General features: G+C 26.3%; 13 protein-coding genes across 13 annotated transcripts, besides 17 other annotated features; 7 read left to right on the forward strand and 6 right to left on the reverse strand.

The window, feature by feature from the left end:
- Nucleotides 1-332: part of a repeat region that runs on past the window's edge.
- An 87-nt stretch (nt 333-419) lies between these two features.
- EDI_044690 (uncharacterized protein) lies at nt 420-1,562 on the reverse strand (the record flags this gene model as incomplete). Its single annotated transcript, XM_001737770.1, has 1 exon — nt 420-1,562. One exon carries the CDS (start codon nt 1,560-1,562, stop codon nt 420-422), a length of 1,143 nt encoding a protein of 380 aa, XP_001737822.1.
- Nucleotides 1,539-1,612: a microsatellite.
- A 93-nt stretch (nt 1,613-1,705) lies between these two features.
- Nucleotides 1,706-1,740: a sequence feature (AT_rich).
- A 48-nt stretch (nt 1,741-1,788) lies between these two features.
- On the forward strand, nt 1,789-3,885 carry EDI_044700 (uncharacterized protein; the record flags this gene model as incomplete). The annotated part of the gene is made up of 1 exon (XM_001737771.1): nt 1,789-3,885. The coding sequence occupies one exon, from the start codon at nt 1,789-1,791 to the stop codon at nt 3,883-3,885; it is 2,097 nt and encodes a 698-aa protein (XP_001737823.1).
- Nucleotides 2,206-2,285: a sequence feature (AT_rich).
- A 32-nt stretch (nt 3,886-3,917) lies between the features above and the next one.
- On the forward strand, nt 3,918-4,496 carry EDI_044710 (uncharacterized protein; the record flags this gene model as incomplete). The annotated part of the gene is made up of 1 exon (XM_001737772.1): nt 3,918-4,496. The coding sequence occupies one exon, from the start codon at nt 3,918-3,920 to the stop codon at nt 4,494-4,496; it is 579 nt and encodes a 192-aa protein (XP_001737824.1).
- Nucleotides 4,497-4,527: 31 nt separating this feature from the next.
- Nucleotides 4,528-4,574: a sequence feature (AT_rich).
- A 66-nt stretch (nt 4,575-4,640) lies between these two features.
- EDI_044720 (uncharacterized protein) lies at nt 4,641-5,101 on the reverse strand (the record flags this gene model as incomplete). The annotated part of the gene is made up of 2 exons (XM_001737773.1): nt 4,641-5,017; nt 5,068-5,101. The coding sequence occupies 2 exons, from the start codon at nt 5,099-5,101 to the stop codon at nt 4,641-4,643; spliced, it is 411 nt and encodes a 136-aa protein (XP_001737825.1).
- A 157-nt stretch (nt 5,102-5,258) lies between these two features.
- Nucleotides 5,259-5,301: a sequence feature (AT_rich).
- Nucleotides 5,302-5,349: 48 nt separating this feature from the next.
- Nucleotides 5,350-6,653, forward strand: EDI_044730 (uncharacterized protein; the record flags this gene model as incomplete). The annotated part of the gene is made up of 2 exons (XM_001737774.1): nt 5,350-5,520; nt 5,586-6,653. The coding sequence occupies 2 exons, from the start codon at nt 5,350-5,352 to the stop codon at nt 6,651-6,653; spliced, it is 1,239 nt and encodes a 412-aa protein (XP_001737826.1).
- Nucleotides 6,649-6,723: a sequence feature (AT_rich).
- A 167-nt stretch (nt 6,724-6,890) lies between these two features.
- On the forward strand, nt 6,891-10,739 carry EDI_044740 (protein serine/threonine kinase, putative; the record flags this gene model as incomplete). The annotated part of the gene is made up of 1 exon (XM_001737775.1): nt 6,891-10,739. One exon carries the CDS (start codon nt 6,891-6,893, stop codon nt 10,737-10,739), a length of 3,849 nt encoding a protein of 1,282 aa, XP_001737827.1.
- Nucleotides 8,191-8,211: a sequence feature (AT_rich).
- A 136-nt stretch (nt 10,740-10,875) lies between the features above and the next one.
- Nucleotides 10,876-11,057: a microsatellite.
- A 91-nt stretch (nt 11,058-11,148) lies between these two features.
- On the forward strand, nt 11,149-11,781 carry EDI_044750 (uncharacterized protein; the record flags this gene model as incomplete). Its single annotated transcript, XM_001737776.1, has 1 exon — nt 11,149-11,781. The coding sequence occupies one exon, from the start codon at nt 11,149-11,151 to the stop codon at nt 11,779-11,781; it is 633 nt and encodes a 210-aa protein (XP_001737828.1).
- A 76-nt stretch (nt 11,782-11,857) lies between these two features.
- Nucleotides 11,858-11,994: a sequence feature (AT_rich).
- Nucleotides 11,995-12,305: 311 nt separating this feature from the next.
- Nucleotides 12,306-12,348: a sequence feature (AT_rich).
- A 12-nt stretch (nt 12,349-12,360) lies between these two features.
- EDI_044760 (protein farnesyltransferase/geranylgeranyltransferase type-1 subunit alpha, putative) lies at nt 12,361-13,257 on the forward strand (the record flags this gene model as incomplete). The annotated part of the gene is made up of 1 exon (XM_001737777.1): nt 12,361-13,257. The coding sequence occupies one exon, from the start codon at nt 12,361-12,363 to the stop codon at nt 13,255-13,257; it is 897 nt and encodes a 298-aa protein (XP_001737829.1).
- Nucleotides 13,258-13,443: 186 nt separating this feature from the next.
- EDI_044770 (26S proteasome non-ATPase regulatory subunit, putative) lies at nt 13,444-14,019 on the forward strand (the record flags this gene model as incomplete). Its single annotated transcript, XM_001737778.1, has 1 exon — nt 13,444-14,019. The coding sequence occupies one exon, from the start codon at nt 13,444-13,446 to the stop codon at nt 14,017-14,019; it is 576 nt and encodes a 191-aa protein (XP_001737830.1).
- A 53-nt stretch (nt 14,020-14,072) lies between these two features.
- Nucleotides 14,073-15,142, reverse strand: EDI_044780 (uncharacterized protein; the record flags this gene model as incomplete). Its single annotated transcript, XM_001737779.1, has 2 exons — nt 14,073-14,879; nt 14,942-15,142. The coding sequence occupies 2 exons, from the start codon at nt 15,140-15,142 to the stop codon at nt 14,073-14,075; spliced, it is 1,008 nt and encodes a 335-aa protein (XP_001737831.1).
- Nucleotides 14,881-14,922: a sequence feature (AT_rich).
- Nucleotides 15,143-15,970: 828 nt separating the features above from the next.
- On the reverse strand, nt 15,971-16,384 carry EDI_044790 (40S ribosomal protein S25, putative; the record flags this gene model as incomplete). Its single annotated transcript, XM_001737780.1, has 1 exon — nt 15,971-16,384. The coding sequence occupies one exon, from the start codon at nt 16,382-16,384 to the stop codon at nt 15,971-15,973; it is 414 nt and encodes a 137-aa protein (XP_001737832.1).
- Nucleotides 16,385-16,410: 26 nt separating this feature from the next.
- Nucleotides 16,411-16,513: a sequence feature (AT_rich).
- Nucleotides 16,514-16,688: 175 nt separating this feature from the next.
- On the reverse strand, nt 16,689-17,165 carry EDI_044800 (uncharacterized protein; the record flags this gene model as incomplete). Its single annotated transcript, XM_001737781.1, has 1 exon — nt 16,689-17,165. The coding sequence occupies one exon, from the start codon at nt 17,163-17,165 to the stop codon at nt 16,689-16,691; it is 477 nt and encodes a 158-aa protein (XP_001737833.1).
- Nucleotides 17,166-17,194: 29 nt separating this feature from the next.
- Nucleotides 17,195-17,280: a sequence feature (AT_rich).
- Nucleotides 17,274-18,623, reverse strand: EDI_044810 (spindle assembly checkpoint component MAD1, putative; the record flags this gene model as incomplete). Its single annotated transcript, XM_001737782.1, has 1 exon — nt 17,274-18,623. The coding sequence occupies one exon, from the start codon at nt 18,621-18,623 to the stop codon at nt 17,274-17,276; it is 1,350 nt and encodes a 449-aa protein (XP_001737834.1).
- Nucleotides 17,592-17,663: a microsatellite.
- Nucleotides 17,995-18,082: a microsatellite.
- An 18-nt stretch (nt 18,624-18,641) lies between the features above and the next one.
- Nucleotides 18,642-18,731: a sequence feature (AT_rich).
- Between the last annotated feature and the right edge of the window lie 28 nt (nt 18,732-18,759).

Consider the following 18,759-nt stretch of genomic DNA (forward strand, 5'->3'; position numbering starts at 1 on the left):
GAAGAAAAGAAATATGTATAAGGAATTAAAAAATAGGTTAATTAAAATAGAGAAATTAGAAGATGTTAAAATAATTGCAGTGGTAATCTCTATAAATTGATTAGTAAATATAGAAAGTATTAAATTAATTAAATAATTAAAAATTGAAATTAATATCATAAAAGAAATTAAAAACCATGTAATTAAAAACATGATGGATGTCATGGAACACTGATTCTATCACAACCAAACATATGTGGTGGAACTACATGATGAAAACTCGGGGATGGGATTAATCTCCCCTGAGCCAGGAACAATAGACACAAGTTCTATAATACTTAATTAACTATTTTATTATTAAAATAATTTTGAACGAAAAGAAAACAAGTCAATTAAAGAATAATTTAATCTTCAAAAAGACTTAATCAAAAATAAACAAGTTAATTAAAAATAGACTTAAAGCAAAACATGTCATTCATTAACTCATCAAGGAAATTGAAGACTGAATCGTCTTTCTCTATAGATTTATTTGACTGGACAACAATTACAAATACTTCTTCTTTCTTTATATAAATATAAAAAGCAATATTATTGTCATTAAATGAATGATCAGGTCCTTTATAAAAGAGTTTTTCTTCAATTGAAAGGTGATGAGTAAGATAGTCGAGTACAAGGTCTCCATATACAATATAGGCTTGTGTTGGTACACAAAGAATAGGTTGGATAATTTCAGTTTTTTGAAAATACATAAACATGATACCATCTTTTAAGTAGTCTTCAATAATAGAATGGAAATAATTTGATTGTACATGGAAATTACCAAGAATATTAGCCAAATCACCAAGAGCATTAATCCAATTTCGAATCATTTTAAAAAAAGGATATTCATTAAATGTTTTAATTGCAACAGGAATTAAATCATTACATCCTTCTAATTCACTTAAGACTAAATCTTTCCAATCTAATAATATTTTCGTACAACTTTCATACAATTTTCCAAGTTCTTTATATTCTCTCTTTTGAAGAAAAACACTACTTTGAACTAAGTTTCTTAATAACTCTAGTTCATTTAACACATTTCTCTTTAATGGAACAAGACAAATATTTTGCATATCATCAATCTCTTCAACTCTCTTTTGTTCATATTCTGTAGTTCTAGAAAAAAGGGAATTATAGACTTCACTTTGTTGAATATTAACTTGTTCAAAATAATCAATTGATTTTGGTATCTTTGGTAATATTTCAATTAACTTTTTTCTCAAAGTAATAATTCTTGAAATGTTTGTTACACATTGAACCAATGGAGAATCATCAGTATACAAATCTCCTAGTTTATTTTTTAATCCATCAAATTCTTTAACAAATGAATTGTATGAATTCAGAGGTGATCTTGGTATAAATGACAATAACGCATAATACGACTTCTCATATTTACAATGCTCAAATAATAATCCAAATAATTTAATAATACTTACTTGTTTGATTTCTCCTTCTAAATTTCTATTAACCAATCTAGCAGACTCATCAATTAACAAATTTCCTTGAAGTACTAAGTATGCTTTCATTCTATTATCTACTTCCATGTTATCTTCTTATTTTTTATTTTTTAGTTCTTTTTATTTTGTTTTATTTTTTAATTGTTATATATCCCACAACATATTTATAGAATTTACTTATAGAAAACACAATGTAAAATTTGTAATTACAAATGACGAAGATAATTCGGAATTTTAATTGATTAAAAAAAAATGATTATTTTTACGGAAAACTTAAAAATCTAAGAAGAAACTAAAAAGAAGAAAGTTATATATGTCTAAGACTATTCATCATAAGGTTATTGTTAAATCAAAAGGATTAGATACTTTTGACGATACAACAAAAACTGAAAAGAGACAAAAGAGTAGAAAAACTATGACACCAGCAGATATTATTTCTTTTAATAACACAGAAATAGAACAATTATTCAATGATATTAAAATTGGAAGAGAACATGCAAATGAAGGAATAAAACTTATTCCTTCATTAACCAGATTCTCTGATACTCTAAACGAACACCACCAACACACTGAAATTATTAAAAATTTAATGCAAAATTTAACAAATAAAAAAGGAGATCATAGAGAAGAATTTACATCATGTATGACAGCTACAGGAATAACAACGTCTTTAATTAGTTATGAAATGTCAGATAGAAATGAAAAGTTAATTGAAATAATGCAAAAGTGGAAATTATTTTTAGAAAATACAAAAGATTATATTAAAAATAGAATAGAATATGATAAATTATTTAAAGAATATAATAAAATCATTGAAAAAGTTAAACAAATGAATTCTCAAACTAAACCTGATGTTAAAAAAGCTGCTCAACTTCAAGAACAAAAAGAAGAAATTACAATTAAAACAATTAAAGAAGGTGATCAACTTAGAAAATTATATAATGAAATGTATGTCACTTTTATGAATCTTATGATGGGTTCGTGTTCTAAATATCATAACTTTATAAAAAAATCTCCAGATACATATATTAATTATCAAAATCAATTTAATCAAGGTATTGAGAAATTTAATACAGTAATTGATGAAAGTAGTGATGATGATGAAACTATAAAACCTCCTGATTGGATGAATAATAGTCCAAATTGTTTTCATATGTTCCAAGCTGAGTCAATGTATCTTGAAAGTATGAATTATTTAATACAAATTTATGCAAAAAAGATTCTATTTGATCCAAATTTAGCTTTATCGGGATTTTCTATTGATGATGTTAATTTGATTTTTAGTGGGATAGAATTAATCAGAAGATTACACTCTGGGATTTTACGTAAATTATCTCGTTGCACTCTTGAAACTTTCCTTTCTGTATATTCATCACGAGTAGCACAAATATATCAAGTGTATCATAATCATTGTTCTAAATTTGGTAAAGCATTTTCTCGATTTCATCAATGCTTAAATTCACACCAATTTAAGAATTTTGTTGAAGAAATTGCAACATCAAACAAGATTCCTCCATTAGGAGAATTGTTACGAACACCATTTATTCAGTTGTCTCAATATGTTCCAATCTTTACAAGAATGAAAAGTGAATTTACCAATAATATCGAAGATCTAGAAACTTTAATTTATGTATTTACTAGGTTATCTGGTCATTGTGAGTTAGCAGAAACAAACTTTGCAACAGCTATGGAGATGAATAAGATTAGTGGAGTTCCACCAAAACAACCACCATATCGTCGATTTTTTTCTTCTATTCCATGTTCCCTCAATAAAACCGAAGGTGTAATGTTTTTATTCAGTGATACTTTAATGTTTACAAAATCAAACAAAGAACATGAACAAGTATTTGTAGAACAATATGAAACAAAAAATATAGAAAAATTTGAAATTAATGAAAAACAAAAAACTGTGAAGATTATATTTGCAACTCGAGGAAAAAAATTACGGGATCTTGATCTTTTCTTTAATAAATTAGATATCGCACATAAATTTACTAATGAACTGTCTCAAATTGGATATTTTTATAAAAACAAAAAAATCTTTGGAGTTGACATAAAGTTAGCAACTCAACTTCATGAAGATGAAACTAGACTTATGCCAAAAGTACTTCATCATATATTTGATGCATTAGAACTCACTGCTCCATCAACAGAAGGCATTATGAGATTAAGTTCTAATGTAATAGAATTGGATGGATTAATTTACAAGATTGATGCTGGTGGAGATATTGATGATAATAGAGGAGATACTCTTCTTCTTGCTAATACCATAAAGAAATATTGCGCTGGATTACCAAATAAACTTCCATTAAAATTACAAATTACTGAAGGTGTTAGTAATATTCAAAGTATTTTACAAACTTTGGACAAATCATATTTAGCATTTATTGAGAGACTGTTCAGGGTTTAAAATTAATTGCAGATAATTCTAATGAAAATTTGATGAATGCTGAAAATTTGTCCAAAGTAATTTCTCCTAATATTTATCCTTGTGATAATACATCACTTGATATAGAAAAGTTAACTAAAACAGTCAAATTTATGATAGAGAATTATGACATAGTCTTTAGACCAATTAAAACAGAAATAAATAAACTTTATAAAGATGGAGAAACTGAACGACTAAAAAGGTTAAAATTTGAAAGTAAAATGTTACAAGGCTCTTTAAATGATAGAGACATTTCTGTTTCAAGGTTATTTGAATCGACAAAAGAAAATTCAGTAGTATTAACGCTTATAGATATCTTAAGACAAGGAGAAGCAGAAATCGAAGAAGGAAAGAAAGTATATAAAAGATGGGTTGTATTAAAAAGCAAAACAATGATGTTATTTAAAGAGAAAGGACAAGCCAAAGCAGAAATTGTTATACCATTACTTGAATGTTTTGTTACTGAAACTATGAAAGGAACTGTAATTAATATTTCATTGAATGAAAAACATTACTATTCAATTACATTCATTAATAATCACAAAAAATGGGTAAAATTAATTAAATCATGTTTGAAACCAGATTCAAAATAATAGAAAATGAATTCTAATTCATTTCTTTTCCATTAAATATTATTAAAATATGGTTATATAATTTATAATTCATTTTAAGGATTATATTAATGCAATTCTATTCGTTTTTAAAGATTAGTTTAAATACTATAATATTTTATAAGATTAATTAGCTTCCGTATGTTGTGGATGATTATTCACATTCCTAAACTTACACAAAACAACAATAATAATAAAAGTTGATGATGTTATAAATGATAAAATACTTGTTACTAATCCAAAAACCCCAGTCATAAAGAAAGTTAAACAAGACATAATAATAAACCATATTGAACATACAACTCCATTTTCTAATATTAATGTAATAAATGGAATTGAACGTACAATTCCAAATCCTGAAATTAATACAGTAACTAATCCACATACTAATAAAACAATTGCAACTAATACAACTGCAAGTGTTGGATTTGTTTGTAATCCATCAACCTTAAATGACTCAGGTTTGTTGTTAACAAAGTGTAATAACCCAGTTAATGTTAATACTATTTTATTATTCCTTATTTAAAGTCTTATGTCAAATAACTTAACAAACAAATACCTATTACGCATAACCAAGCAAGAAACATGTTTTTAAGAAATGTGCCTATATTCATGGTGATTCTAAACACCATAATTGTTTAAATTAAAGTTCTCATTATTATCACCCCATCTATTTATTCTTTGTCTCTTTTTCTTTTTCATTCCAAAATCTCCCGGTGTTTTTTATTTTTCTTTCCCCATTTCTTTATTATTTCATTTTAACAAAAATAAATAATGTTATAAATATCAAACTATTAATGAGATCTTATCAGAAAAACTGTAATAATAGTTTACAATGTCTGACAAAGAAACCATTTCTAAAGACACTTATACTGAACAAAAAAAACCAACTATAGACTATTTCTTTTTTGTTCATGGATTATTAGCACTGTCCATTAATCCAAAAGAACATTGGGCACCATTTGCTAATGCATTAAAAAATGAGTTACAAACAAATTATATCATGGTTTGTGTTAAAAATAAGGGGTTGTTATTATAATAATAAGTGACAATAAAAATTTACAGATTTAGAAATATTGTAAAAGTAATAGTGAAAGGGTAAAAACATTAGATGGTATTGAAGTTGGTGGTTTGCGTATAGCAAATGAAATATGTGGGTATTTAAAAAGAAGTCAACAGAAGAGAGGAGATGAAAAGTATAGAATTCATTTTATTGGTCATTCTCTTGGTGGGTTATATCTTCGATTTGCAATACCTATTTTATTTAAACGTGGTATCTTTAATAATTTAAATTGGATTCCATTTAGTTTCATGACATTAGAAACTCCTCATCTTGGAGTTCAAAAACCATTGAATAATGGAAGTTTTGATAGTATGTATAGGGTTATATCAGATGTTGTTTTTGAAGGTTTAACAATGAGTGAATTACAACTCCAAGACCGACCATTTCCACCATATGATCCAACGTGTTTAAAAGAATATCCACTGTTATTAAGAATAGTTGAAAATGATATTATTGCTCCATTAAAAGAATTCAAACATCTTACGTTAGTCCAAAATATAAGATTTTCTTTTCAAGTACCTTATGTATCATCTTCAATTGATAGAGCAATTCCTTATGATCGAGAATTTCTCAAAGACCAGTTCTTATTGGATGGTTTTGATTTTCCTAATCAATACAATGACTTAATAAGTGGATGTAATAAACACTATCAATTACAAGATGAAAGAGGTGAAATCTTTGAAGAAAGAATTGATGGTTGTGTAGTTTATGATCGAATTATAAAACAATTAAATACATTAAATTGGAGAAGACTAAATGTTCATTTTAGAACTAAATCATCAGATGCTCATATATTCATTATGGGTCAAATGAATAGAAAAAGGCTATTTAAAAATTGGGGAAATGATGACATTGCTTCATATCTTGATACGTTATGCAAATTAATTAAACGAGATATAGACATTGAAAATGGTGATATTGAAATACTTTCACCAATACAAGATGAACCCAAATCACAAGAGATTATTCAAAGTGCACAACCCTCTACTGAAGAAAAACTGATTGATATACAAAATCCAGAAACTCTACCTTTAAAAGATGAAACAAATGAAACAAATCATCCACAAATACTTTAATTATTATTATTTTTTTTAATTTAATTTTAATAAAAAATAATTCTAAAAATTAGAAAATAAAAGTTTTATTGTTTAAAGGAATACATTATTATTAATAAGTATATGAAAGAAATTATTGTTTTTTGATTTATCCATAAAATTTGTTTAAGAGCATGTTGAATTACTAATAACTTCTGATAATTTAATAATAGAAGTATTCTACATCTTAAAAATCTACTTCTTTTTCTCTGTTTTATAATGTGCCTTATTTCTATTTTATTAATACTAATGAGTCATACCTACGGATCTTGTGATTTAAATTGTATTAAATGTGAAAGAAATATTTGTACTTTATGTGATGATGGTTTTACTTTAGATAACGAAGGTTCCTGTGCACAGTGCTTGGATTACTGCAAAATATGTTCCTCAGCTTCAATTTTAACTTGTAACTCTTGTTTTCCTAATTACTATCTTAAAGATAATTCTTGCATTCCTTGTTCCAATAAATCAAATTGTCAAACTTGTTCTACTAATTCAAGTGAGTGTTTAGTTTGTGAAGACGGATATTATCTAAACGAAGGGGAGTGTTTATCTTGTTCCTTAAAAGCATGTAAATTATGTAATTCAATGACTGGAGAGTGTTCGTCATGTTTACCAGGATACTATTTAGATAGAGATTCATGTATTGAGTGTTCAAATAAAGAAAATTGTAAAACATGTTCTACTGATTCAAATAAATGTTTAGTCTGTGAAGACGGATATTATCCAAATGAGGGGGAGTGTTTATCTTGTTCTTCAAAAAATTGTGGAGATGATTGTAATACTTCTGATGGAACATGTACTACCTGTATTAATAATTGTTATCCTGAAAATGGTATTTGTAAAGAGTGTTCTACTCTTGATTCAAATTGTCAAAGTTGTTCTGCTAAAAGTGGAGTTTGCCTAAAATGTCAAATAGGATTTAACTTAGCTAGTGACCAGACCAAGTGTGTTAAATGTGAGAATAATATTGGTTGTGAAATTTGTGATCCAACATCAGAAAAGTGTGGTGCATGTAAAGACAGGTATTACCTTGACCCATCTTCTCATCTTTGTGGTTCATGTTCATCACATTGTATGAAATGTGTTTCTAGTAGTAAGTGCATTTCTTGTGAAGACTCTTATATACTTTATCAGGGTTCTTGTGTTCAAAAAGAGTGTGATACGACAACAACAGAAAATATTGATATTACATGTGGTGAAAACTGTAACTCTCTAATAACAGACAAACCAAAATGTTCACATATCAATACACCAGCTGAAACATGTGATAAAAGTAAACAACGATTAAATGATGAAGAGTGTATCCTTTGTAAAGACGGGTATTTATTAAATTCTAATAGTTGCATTGAATTATCAAATTATGTTCAATGTAATAGAGAAGTTTGTTTTACTAAAGAAGGTTTTTACCAAGATGTCTCTTCAAAAGAGATCAAATCGTGTCTTAATGAATTTGAAGTTGGTAGCACTTCTTTTTGTAGAATTTATAAAGAGAAAGTATATCCTCTTAAATGTTCAGATAAATATTATTATTTAAATAGATACTCAGATTCAGTTCAATGCGTTTCATCAATACCAAATTGTAAGAAATACATTGGAAATGAATGTGTTGAATGCGAATCTCATTATTATATTGAAGGAGGTATTTGTTCTCCTTGTAGTGAAGAATGTTTGGAATGTGAAGGAAGTGCAAATACTTGTATTTCATGTGACACTACAAAAAGATACAAAACCAACCAAACTTGTAAATTAAGAACAGTCAATGGGGTTGATATATGTGAAAGAGTTGATGTTAATTTAACAACTTGTAAAATATGTGGTGAAAATTATTATTTAAGTGATACTGGTGAATGTATTGAAACTGTAGTACCTAACTGTGCTAAACAAGTTGGAACTGATTGTGAAAAATGTGTTAGGTCATTTGTTAAAAAGAACAACCAATGTATTAAGTGTGACGGTAGTGTCACAAATGGACTTTGTTATTATCCAGTAGGATTGAAAAGTAATATTAAAACAGAAATAGAAAATAGTTGCATGGTAAGAAATGAAATTGGATGTGTTCGTTGTCAAACTGGGTATTATCTTGATTCTACTACTACAACATGTAGAGCATGTAAAGAAGAGTGTAGTTCTTGTACATCATTAAATCAATGTAGTTCTTGTAAACCAGGATATTATTTAAGTAATGGTGATTGTGTTTCATCATCAGGAAATTGTAATAGATTTATTATAGGTAATACTCAAAGTTGTTTAGAGTGCAAAGAAGGATATTATAGAAATTCTTCATTAATGTGTGATGTATGTCCAGAAGGATGTCGTTGTGTAAAACCTGATTTCTGTACTTCATGTTTTACTGGATATTTCAAGACTCCTGATATGCTTTGGTGTGAATCAACAATTAGTTTAACTCATTGTACAAATATTACAGTGGAAGGTTGTACAGAATGTGAAGAAGGTACATATCTTTCTAATGGAAGATGTAAAAAATGTGGGATAGGATGTAAAACATGCAAAGAAAGTGGAGATGATTCATGTACATCATGTAAAGAAGGATTTATCAGGTCATCAGAAAGCAAAATATTCTCATGTACTTATTACACCAATGTATCAAACTGTTTACAGGAAGAGAATGAGCATTGTGTTTTATGTTCTAGAAGATATAAATTGAGTGATAATAGGTTAAAATGTGAAGAAAAATCAATGACAGGTATAATTACAGTGTTTGCTGTGTCGTGCATTTTAGTATTATTAATTATTATCATCATGACCCAATTAATTGGATTATCGTGTATTGAAATATCAAGAAGAAAACACAATTCAAAAGTTGAATGCAAAACTGTATGTATTTTTAAGATGAAATATAGTAATTTAAAATTCTCTCTTATTAATGAAAAACCATCAATAGTAACAAATAAAAGTATTATTCGATTTGATCTTGATAATGAAGTACTTCCAGTAGGTAAGGAATCAAGAGATTTGGTTTGTATTGGTAATAATGGAAATAATAAAATTAAAATTCAAACCACTTTAAAAGAATCAAATGACAAGTACCTATTGGAGATTCAACCACCACTGGTTGTACTTGATGGAGGGTATGCGTGTGAGTTTGAAATTTTTATTACACCATATTGCACAACAAGGATAGAAGACAAATTGTCTATTCTTAGCTTTGATATGAAAGAAGGAATTGAAACTCTTAGTAGTATTATTATTAGAACGGAAACAGAAATTAGTACAAGATTAGATTATGATGAATTAATTCAAGAAAAGAAAATAGGAGAAGGATCATTTGGGGTCGTCTTTAAAGGGACTTATAGAGGACGTATTGTTGCTATAAAAAAAATAAAAGAATCACAAAGTACTGAAAAAGCATTGATTGAGTTTGAAAAAGAAGCTACTATGTTGGACAAATTTAGAAGTGATTATATCGTTCATTTTTATGGTGCAATATTCATTCCAAATAAAATTTGTTTAGTAACAGAATATGCAGATTATGGATCTCTTCGTGATTTAATTGAGAAGAAGAGTCACAACTTTGTATCACATCATTTAAGATTGAAAATCTTATTAGACGCCTCAAAAGGGATTCAGTACCTACATGAAAATGAAATGCTACATCGTGATATAAAACCAGACAATGTTTTAGTATTATCACTGGATGATAACATTACTATTAACGCTAAATTAACTGACTTTGGTTCATCAAGAAATGTAAATTTATTAATGACAAACATGACATTCACCAAAGGAGTTGGAACACCTTCTTATATGGCACCTGAAATATTAAATAGACTAAAATATAAAATGCCAGCAGATATTTATTCATTTGGTATGACGATGTATTCTGTATTAAATTGGTCAGAGCCATTTCCAAAACAAAGTTTTAAATTTGCATGGGATGTAGCAGAATTTATTGAGTCAGGAAACCATTTACCTCAATACAATATAAAAGATGAAGAGTATGCTTTGATAATGCGGTGCTGGGAAAATAACCCCAAGTCCAGAGAAATTATACAAAATGTTGTTAAAGACCTAGAGTCTCTTGTCATTAACTCCAATAACATATAAAAAGAGTTATATTAAAACGGCTTAACTCTTATCATCATTTCTTTGTATATTTATAAATCTAACTTAATTAAACTAACATCTTAATATTAATTTAATGTTTGAAAACGATAATAGAAAAGAAACATCTAAATATTTGAGAAATAAAAAAGAAATTAATTAAAAGGAGTATAATGAAAAAAACATTTAAGATAAAATAAAAAACATAATATAATAATATTTTTGTTGTTATGATAAAGAAAAAAAGGTGAAGTTTAGGAAATAACTAAAAATAAAATATAAAACTAAAGTAAAAAGATATTTTTAACTTAAAATAAAAATTGCGGAAAAAAAATCAGGGTGAAGTTTGAGTATTAATTTGTACTATAAAAACAATGAACTGAAACATTTATTTCATTGATTCAAATAAAATATGAGTTTAAAAAGAATTGTTATGCTAGGAACTGGTGCAGTTGGGAAATCTGCAATTACACTACAATATGTTTCACATTACTTTGCTAATAATTATAATCCTACTATTGAAGATTCATTTAGAACTTCTATTACTATTGGAGATGATAGTTATCCAATAGAAATATTAGATACTGCTGGTCAAGAAGAATTTGATGCTTTAAAGGATACATATATTAGAAGTGGTGATGGATTTGCAATTGTTTATTCTATTACATCATTAACCACTTTCTTAGAGGCTAATGAAATTAGAGAACGTATTTATCGAGTTCTTGACAAAGACCCTACTCAACACATCCCTATTTGTTTAGTTGGTAATAAAAGTGATTTAGAAAGTGAACGTACTGTATCAAAAGAACAGGCAGAAGAATTAGCTCGTTTGTGGGGTATTTCATTTATTGAGACAAGTGCTAAAAAGAAATCAAATATCAATGAGTTGTATCAAATTATAATGAAAGATGTTATTGACACAAAAACTAAAGAGGACGAAGAACAAAAGAAGCTCAAAGAACATGAACCAACTACTAAGAAATCATCAAAAAAACAAAGAAATGGTAAAAAGTCCTATAAAAAAATTGGATGTTCTGTTATGTAAGGACGTTAATTCTTTACTTTTATAGAGCGATAGTTTAGACTATCAATTTACATAGCCTTGTTGCTTTTATTCAGTGTTTTTTTTAAATTTATTATTATATTTTTATTAAAAGGAAAATGATTATTAATGAAAAGAAAAAAAACTAAACAAAAAATGTTAAGTTAAATAATAAAATATTTGGAATGATAAATTAAATATAATTTACAAAATTTACCTTGTTATTGTTATAAAAAACAAAATACTATTTAGCATAACTACTTTATTCAATATATTCAAACAAAAAATATACTAAAGGATTATTAATCAAAAAAAGAAAATACTTGTTAACCCATATTCTAATGAACAATTTTGTAGGTATTAAAAAAGTAAAGGGTTGTTATTTTATATAAAATGAGAACAATAATATTTTCAATTTCATGATTTTTAATTGAACAATAAAAGGGGAAAAAAAAAGAATAAAAACTATAAGAGTGAAATATCTTATAGTAAATATAATAAAATTTGTATTTGTTAGTTCTATCATCTTTTTATTATAAAAATAATAAAAGAACTATAAAAATTAATTAAGACAACTCATTAATGGAAGAAGACGAAGAAATCACATTTGACCCAACAAAATATTCTGATATTGAACCAATTTATTGTACGACTCCGCCAGTATGTTCCATTAATTATTCAAAAATTTTTAAAGAAGTAATGGGATATTATCGAGCACTAATGGCGAAAGGAGAGTTGTCAGAGAGGGCATTAGAAATTACAGGTAAAGTGATTGAAATGAATAGTGCAGATTATAGTGCATGGTATTACAGAAGAAGGATATTAAAAAAAATAGAAGGAACATTTGATATAAATAAAGAGTATGAATTTATTGAAGACTTAGGTGATAGTATTTGTAAAAATTATCAAGTTTGGGGTCATAGACAATATCTTGTTGGATTAACTGGTAATTATCTTAAAGAATTGGATTTTACTGATAAAATGCTTGAAGATGATAATAAAAATTATCATTGTTGGAGTCATAGAGTTTGGGTATGTAATAAATTTAATTGCTGGGTTGGTGAATTAGCATATACTCAAAAAATGATTGAAAAAGATATTAGAAATAATTCTGCTTGGAGTCATAGATTTTATACTCTCAAATCATTAAATTTATTAAATGACTTAAATCAATTAAAAGGAGAATTTAATGTTATTGAAAAATCATTACATCAATCATCTAACAACGAAGCCGTATGGACTTATTTAACTGGATTATATGAAAATAGTCAAAACATTGAATTTAAACGTGAATGTGAATCTTTTGTTGAAAGAATGATTACTGAACGTCAGTTCTGTGTTTATGCAAAGATGGCTTATGTCAATATCTTTAAATCTTCTCAAAAGTGTATTGAATTAGTTTTAGAATTACGTGATCGTTTGGATCTTGCTCATCAAAGTTATTGGGATTGGTATTTAACAAAAATTACTAATCATTAATCTTTCTTATTTTTGTTATTTATTCTAAAATTTGTTTTTCTTCTCTTCTTAACTTTTCCCTTTTTAATCATTCAAAAGGTTTTTTTTGTTTTTCTCTTTATATATTAAAATAGTGTTATATATTTCAAAATAAACAAAGAAAAAGAATCAAATGAAACAACAAAAGTCAGAAACAAAATTACATAGATGGAACACATCAAAGAATTACAAAAAGAACGTTTAAGAATGGAAAAACGACTTGAGGAATTAACAAAATATTTAAACTCTCCTGGAATCAAAGATTTTAAAGAAGTAGATGAAGAAGGATATCCAAATCCAGATGGTGATATGATTATATCTCTAAGAAAGATTAAACATGAATTTAATTGTCTTAAAACAGATTATAAGAATCTAGTAGATGAATTAACTCAATCATTATATCAAATCCATGAAGAAGCATTACGTTATGAACAAACTAATCAACAAGGAGAAAAAATAACATATGACGTCCAACCATTAGCTATTATTAAAAGAATTGATTCTGACTCTCCAGCAGAAAAAGCTGGTTTACAAGAAGGAGATATTATTATTGCTTTTGGTGGATATAAATTAAAATCTGATGATAAACCATTACAAAAAATAGCAGAAATTACTAATCAATATACTGGAACAAATGGAATTGAAATTGACGTAACAAGAAAAGGGGAAATATTAAGAACAAAATTATATCCAGACCAATACAATGAACACCCTCATTGTGGGTTTTTTATAATTCCTTACTAAATAACTCACACATATAAAAAAATGAAGTTAAATTGAATTAAAAATCAGTAAATTTAGTTTAAAAGAACTCTTTTTGATTGTGCCTCTTTTAATTCATTTTCAGTAAAAGTAATACCAACCCTTGCTTCTGCATGAAAAGGATGTCCCATTAACTGAATTCCTGTTGGTCTTTGATATGGATTATATTTGAGGACTGTGTTAAGTAATTCAATTAATCCTTGAGGATATGAATAAACAGATAATACAGACTCTATTCCAACACCAGTTACTTGAGGTGTTCTAAATACAGATGTATTTCTGTTCATAGCATAAATTTGTTCTGCTGATGGATTACCTAATACTTTCATAATTTTTTTTAATTGATCAGTACTATTATCACCTCTAAACAATGGCTTTCTCATTACCATTTCTGCAACAACACAACCAAATGCCCATATATCAACAGCGGTAGAATAATGTGTACAATCAAATATTAATTCAGGTGCTCTATAATACCGAGAACAAATATAACTAATACTTGACCCTTTAGGATCAAGTTGTTTTGCACTTCCAAAATCACATAATTTTAAAGTATTGTTATCTAAGTCAACTAATACATTTTGAGGTTTAATATCTCTGTGACATATTCCTAATGAATGAATATATGTTAATGACCGAATAAGTTGAAATGAAAATGATTTAATTTGTATATTTTCTAATTTTTTTTCAGAGATTACTTGATATAAATTATAAGGCATATAATCCATAACAATATTTAAAATATAATCATCTTTATTATTTGGTATTTTTGAGAAAAATGAATCTTTTAACTCTAGTACATTGACATGATGTAGTAATTCCATAATAGGTAATTCTCTATTCTATTTTAATTACTTTTTAATTGTTTTTTTTACTTTAATAATAGATTGTGTTTATAACAAACTTTATAGTGATGGTCTTGTACAACTCGTTTTAATGCTACTGTTTCTCCTTTAGAATCTTTTGCAACAACAACAATTCCAAAAGTTCCAAATCCAACAATGTCATCGACTTTGTATTCATTTTTTTCTGAAGTTAGCATTAATCCTTTTTGTTCTCCAAAGACGGCTAATGGATTATTTTTGTGATTATTGTACGTAGTCATATCGTTTTATTTTTTTAAGTAATTTTTGTTTCTTTTCCTTCAAAAATCTAGTTTGTTTTATTTCTTTTTTATTCTTAAAAATAAAGTTAATTACTTATCAAACCCTTCTATTATCTTAAAACATCTTAAAACAAATTTCTTCTTGTTTGGAACAAACATTCATTCGTTAAATTTTTAATTACTAATGAAATTTCTGTACTGGTCTCAGGCTCATTTGTATTTAATGAGAATAAATAAAAAATGTGCTATCAATATCTATAAGATATTCATCACTTTCTGCAAAGTATAAAGAAAAAATTATATCATCTCCTTCTCCACCTCTCTTACAACAACGTCAGGTTAGCTTACTTACTCCATTAGTACGTAATACAAATATAAACGTATTAAGGTTATTACAATAACCAAACTCATTAATTCTAATTGGAGCCTCAAGACAATACTTAAATAACTCATTACTAATAGGTTTAAAAAGGAGTGCAACATGTTCTCTTCCACTTAAAACATTTTTAATAAAACATTGTCTACTGTTGTAAATCATTATCATAACATTTATTATGTAATTGACTTTCTTTATACATTATACTATTTATATTAAACATTGTTAGTGTAGTCACTGAATAATTATTAAATAGGTACATAATTAATTTAAATCATTCACCATATTGACATGCAAATAGATGATTGATAATATCATTTTAAAGAATCACAAAAATATTTTAAATTACTAATCATTTGATTTATTTCTTTCTTCCATTAAATCTCGAAATAATTCTTTTCTTAATAAAAATCTAGAAACAATAAAAAATATCACTTTTAATTTACTAAAAATTAAGCTTTAACTTGTTTCTTTGAACCCTTAGCTGGTTTCTTTTCAGCTTCAGTTGGGGCAGCAGTAGCGTGTTTAGCTGATCTAGTATAGATCCAAATGTGATTATCAACTTTGACTGGAACGATCAATTCTTTCTTTTCAAGATCTTTAAGAAGAATTTTAGCAAGGGAACATGTGATTTTCATTCTATCAGCAACAACAGCTGGTGTAATAACTTTCATTGATGGAACTTCCTTAGTACATTTGTCAAGAGTAGCTTTATCAAATAAAACAGCGTTGTTTAACTTTTCCTTAACTTTAGTCTTTGACCATGACTTCTTTGGAGCTTTTCCTCCTGATGATTTTTTTGGTTTAGTTAAAGCACCTTTCTTTCCTGCAGCAGCTCCTTTTCCTTTAGCGTCCTTGGGTGGCATGAATCTGACAATCCAATTTCTTGTTCTTTTTTTGTTTTTAGTAATTTTTATTAAGTTATAATTTTATTTAAACTATTTAAACCCTTTTTCTAAAACTATTATAAATATAATTATTTTTTATTAAATTTACTATTTTCTTATGATAACCACAATAATCAACTTGAATATTATTCTTTATCTTATAACAAATTTTTGAATTAAATTTTGTACAATAATTCTTTCTTAATAAATTTTCATTTCTTAAAAATTTTACGTATTTGAAAATGTAGTTGAAATAAATTGTATAATAATCACTTAGTTTCAATCAAAAATCATTCTCATAAACAGATGATGTATTCTCTTGTTCAGAAACATTTTTCGAACTAATAGGTGTAACTTGGCATGTGCTAGTTTGTAAATTTGTTGAAGAAGATTTATTTGTAGCTTTTACACGAGAAAGTATTCCACTTAACCTTACATTTGTTTTACCCCCCATAGCACTCATAATCATTCCACTATTTTCTCTACTTTCACGTTTAAATTTTACAGAAACGTCTCTTCGTGTGATATGATCACCGAGTCGTTTTTGGATCTTTTCAAAATCTGTTCCGAAGATTTTTAAAGCCTGATAGAATTGATAAGTTTCTTCAGTAGACCAAACATGGTTTTTCTTTCGTTCTAGTTTATCAGTTTTACGGTGTTGTTGGATAACTTCAGTTACCCCTTTTGGTTTTTTTTCATTATCTTCACAGCGCCCAACACAATATTCATCTTCGAATTTAAGTTGAACGGGACGAGACATAAGTGTTTTTTTAAGATTTTCAAATAACCTTTTTTTTCTTATTAAGAATAAAGTATTTTATTATATTTTATAGTTTTATTTTAAAAAAAAAAGAAGATATTATTTTGTTTATAAAGAAGTTACTTTTTCAATTAAAGAAGAACACAAAGAATTAAGTGATGTGTATTTAAGAATTGAAAGATCCTCTTCTTCTTGGTTTGAAGTTGCACAAATAATTGGAATTGAAGGATATAATGATCTAATTGTATCCCTATTTAATTTAATTAGTTGATCATCAACGAGAATAATATAGTTAGGAATGATTTCTCTTTTAACTCCTTCCCAAAAATCAATACAATTAAAAGAAGAAATATCGTTATTTAATTTTTCAATTAAATTTTCCAAATTTGATAAGATGAAAATAAATTGATTGTTTTGACTACAACCTTCTTTTTTCTTTTCGTTTTGTTTTGTTAGATTAATTTCTTTTTCTTCTTGTTTTTCTTCTTCTATCTTTTTATCAGTTTTAATTAATTCATTGATTAATTGAGATGAATTTATTTGTTTTTTTAAAATTTCTTGAATATCATCAAATTCATATTCTAAACTTGAGATATGTTGTTGAATTTCAGATAATTGATGACTTAAATCTTCGTAATTTTTATTTTGTTGTTCAATTTTATTATTATTTATTACTTGAATTTCTTCTAATTTATTTTCTTGAAAAGAAGATAATTCGTGTGAATTATTTTGAATTGTTTGATAAATAGAGTTTGTGAGGTCTTTAATTTTAACATTAATACTATCTAATTTTTCATTAAAATATAATTCATCGCATTTTAATAATATTTCTTGTTCTAATTCATTAATTTTATTATTTTGTTTTGTTTGAATTTCTTCAGTACTTGTTTTATCTTTTATTTGACTTTCTTTTATTTCTACTAAACTAGAAGTATTTTTAATAATACTATTATTTAGTTTGTTTATTTGTATTTTTAGTTCATTCAATTCATTTAATAAATAATCTAAATCATTGTTTTCATTTATTTCTTGTACTTTTTGTTGTGATAAGTCATCACCTTGTTCCAAAGAAGAAGGAATAGAATCATTATTTTCTGTTTGTTGTCTAATAACTTTTTCCTTTTTTTTTTCTTCTTCGTCTATTTCTTCAGTGTTATATATAGCAAATTTTTTTATTGATTTTGAACTCATTAAATTTTCATTTCTTAAACGAATTTCTTCTTGTCTTCCATCAAGAAACAGAAAAATAATTATTGTAGAATCTCCTAAATACATAATTTTAGAAACTTTAGTAATACTTTGTGGTGTTACTTTTCCAAATAATCTTAATACTCCAGAGTATGTATTTGTTTCATGTTTTAAAGTTACTTTAAATGAATTTAAATATCCTTTTGTATTTTCAGCAATAACATCTATAACATCATTATTGTATTTCAATGTTACTGTGGTTTCTGTCATTTATAATTTTTCAGTTCCTTAAAATAGTTTTATTTTATTAAAAAAAACTATAAAAATTCTTTTAAAAACTCATTTATTTTTTTATTTTAAATAATAATGTTTTAATATGTCTTTTGATAAATTAAATTGTATTATG

This window comes from Entamoeba dispar, genomic scaffold (genome assembly GCF_000209125.1).
Source record: "Entamoeba dispar SAW760 scf_1105229460813 genomic scaffold, whole genome shotgun sequence".
NCBI lineage: Eukaryota > Evosea > Mastigamoebida > Endamoebidae > Entamoeba > Entamoeba dispar.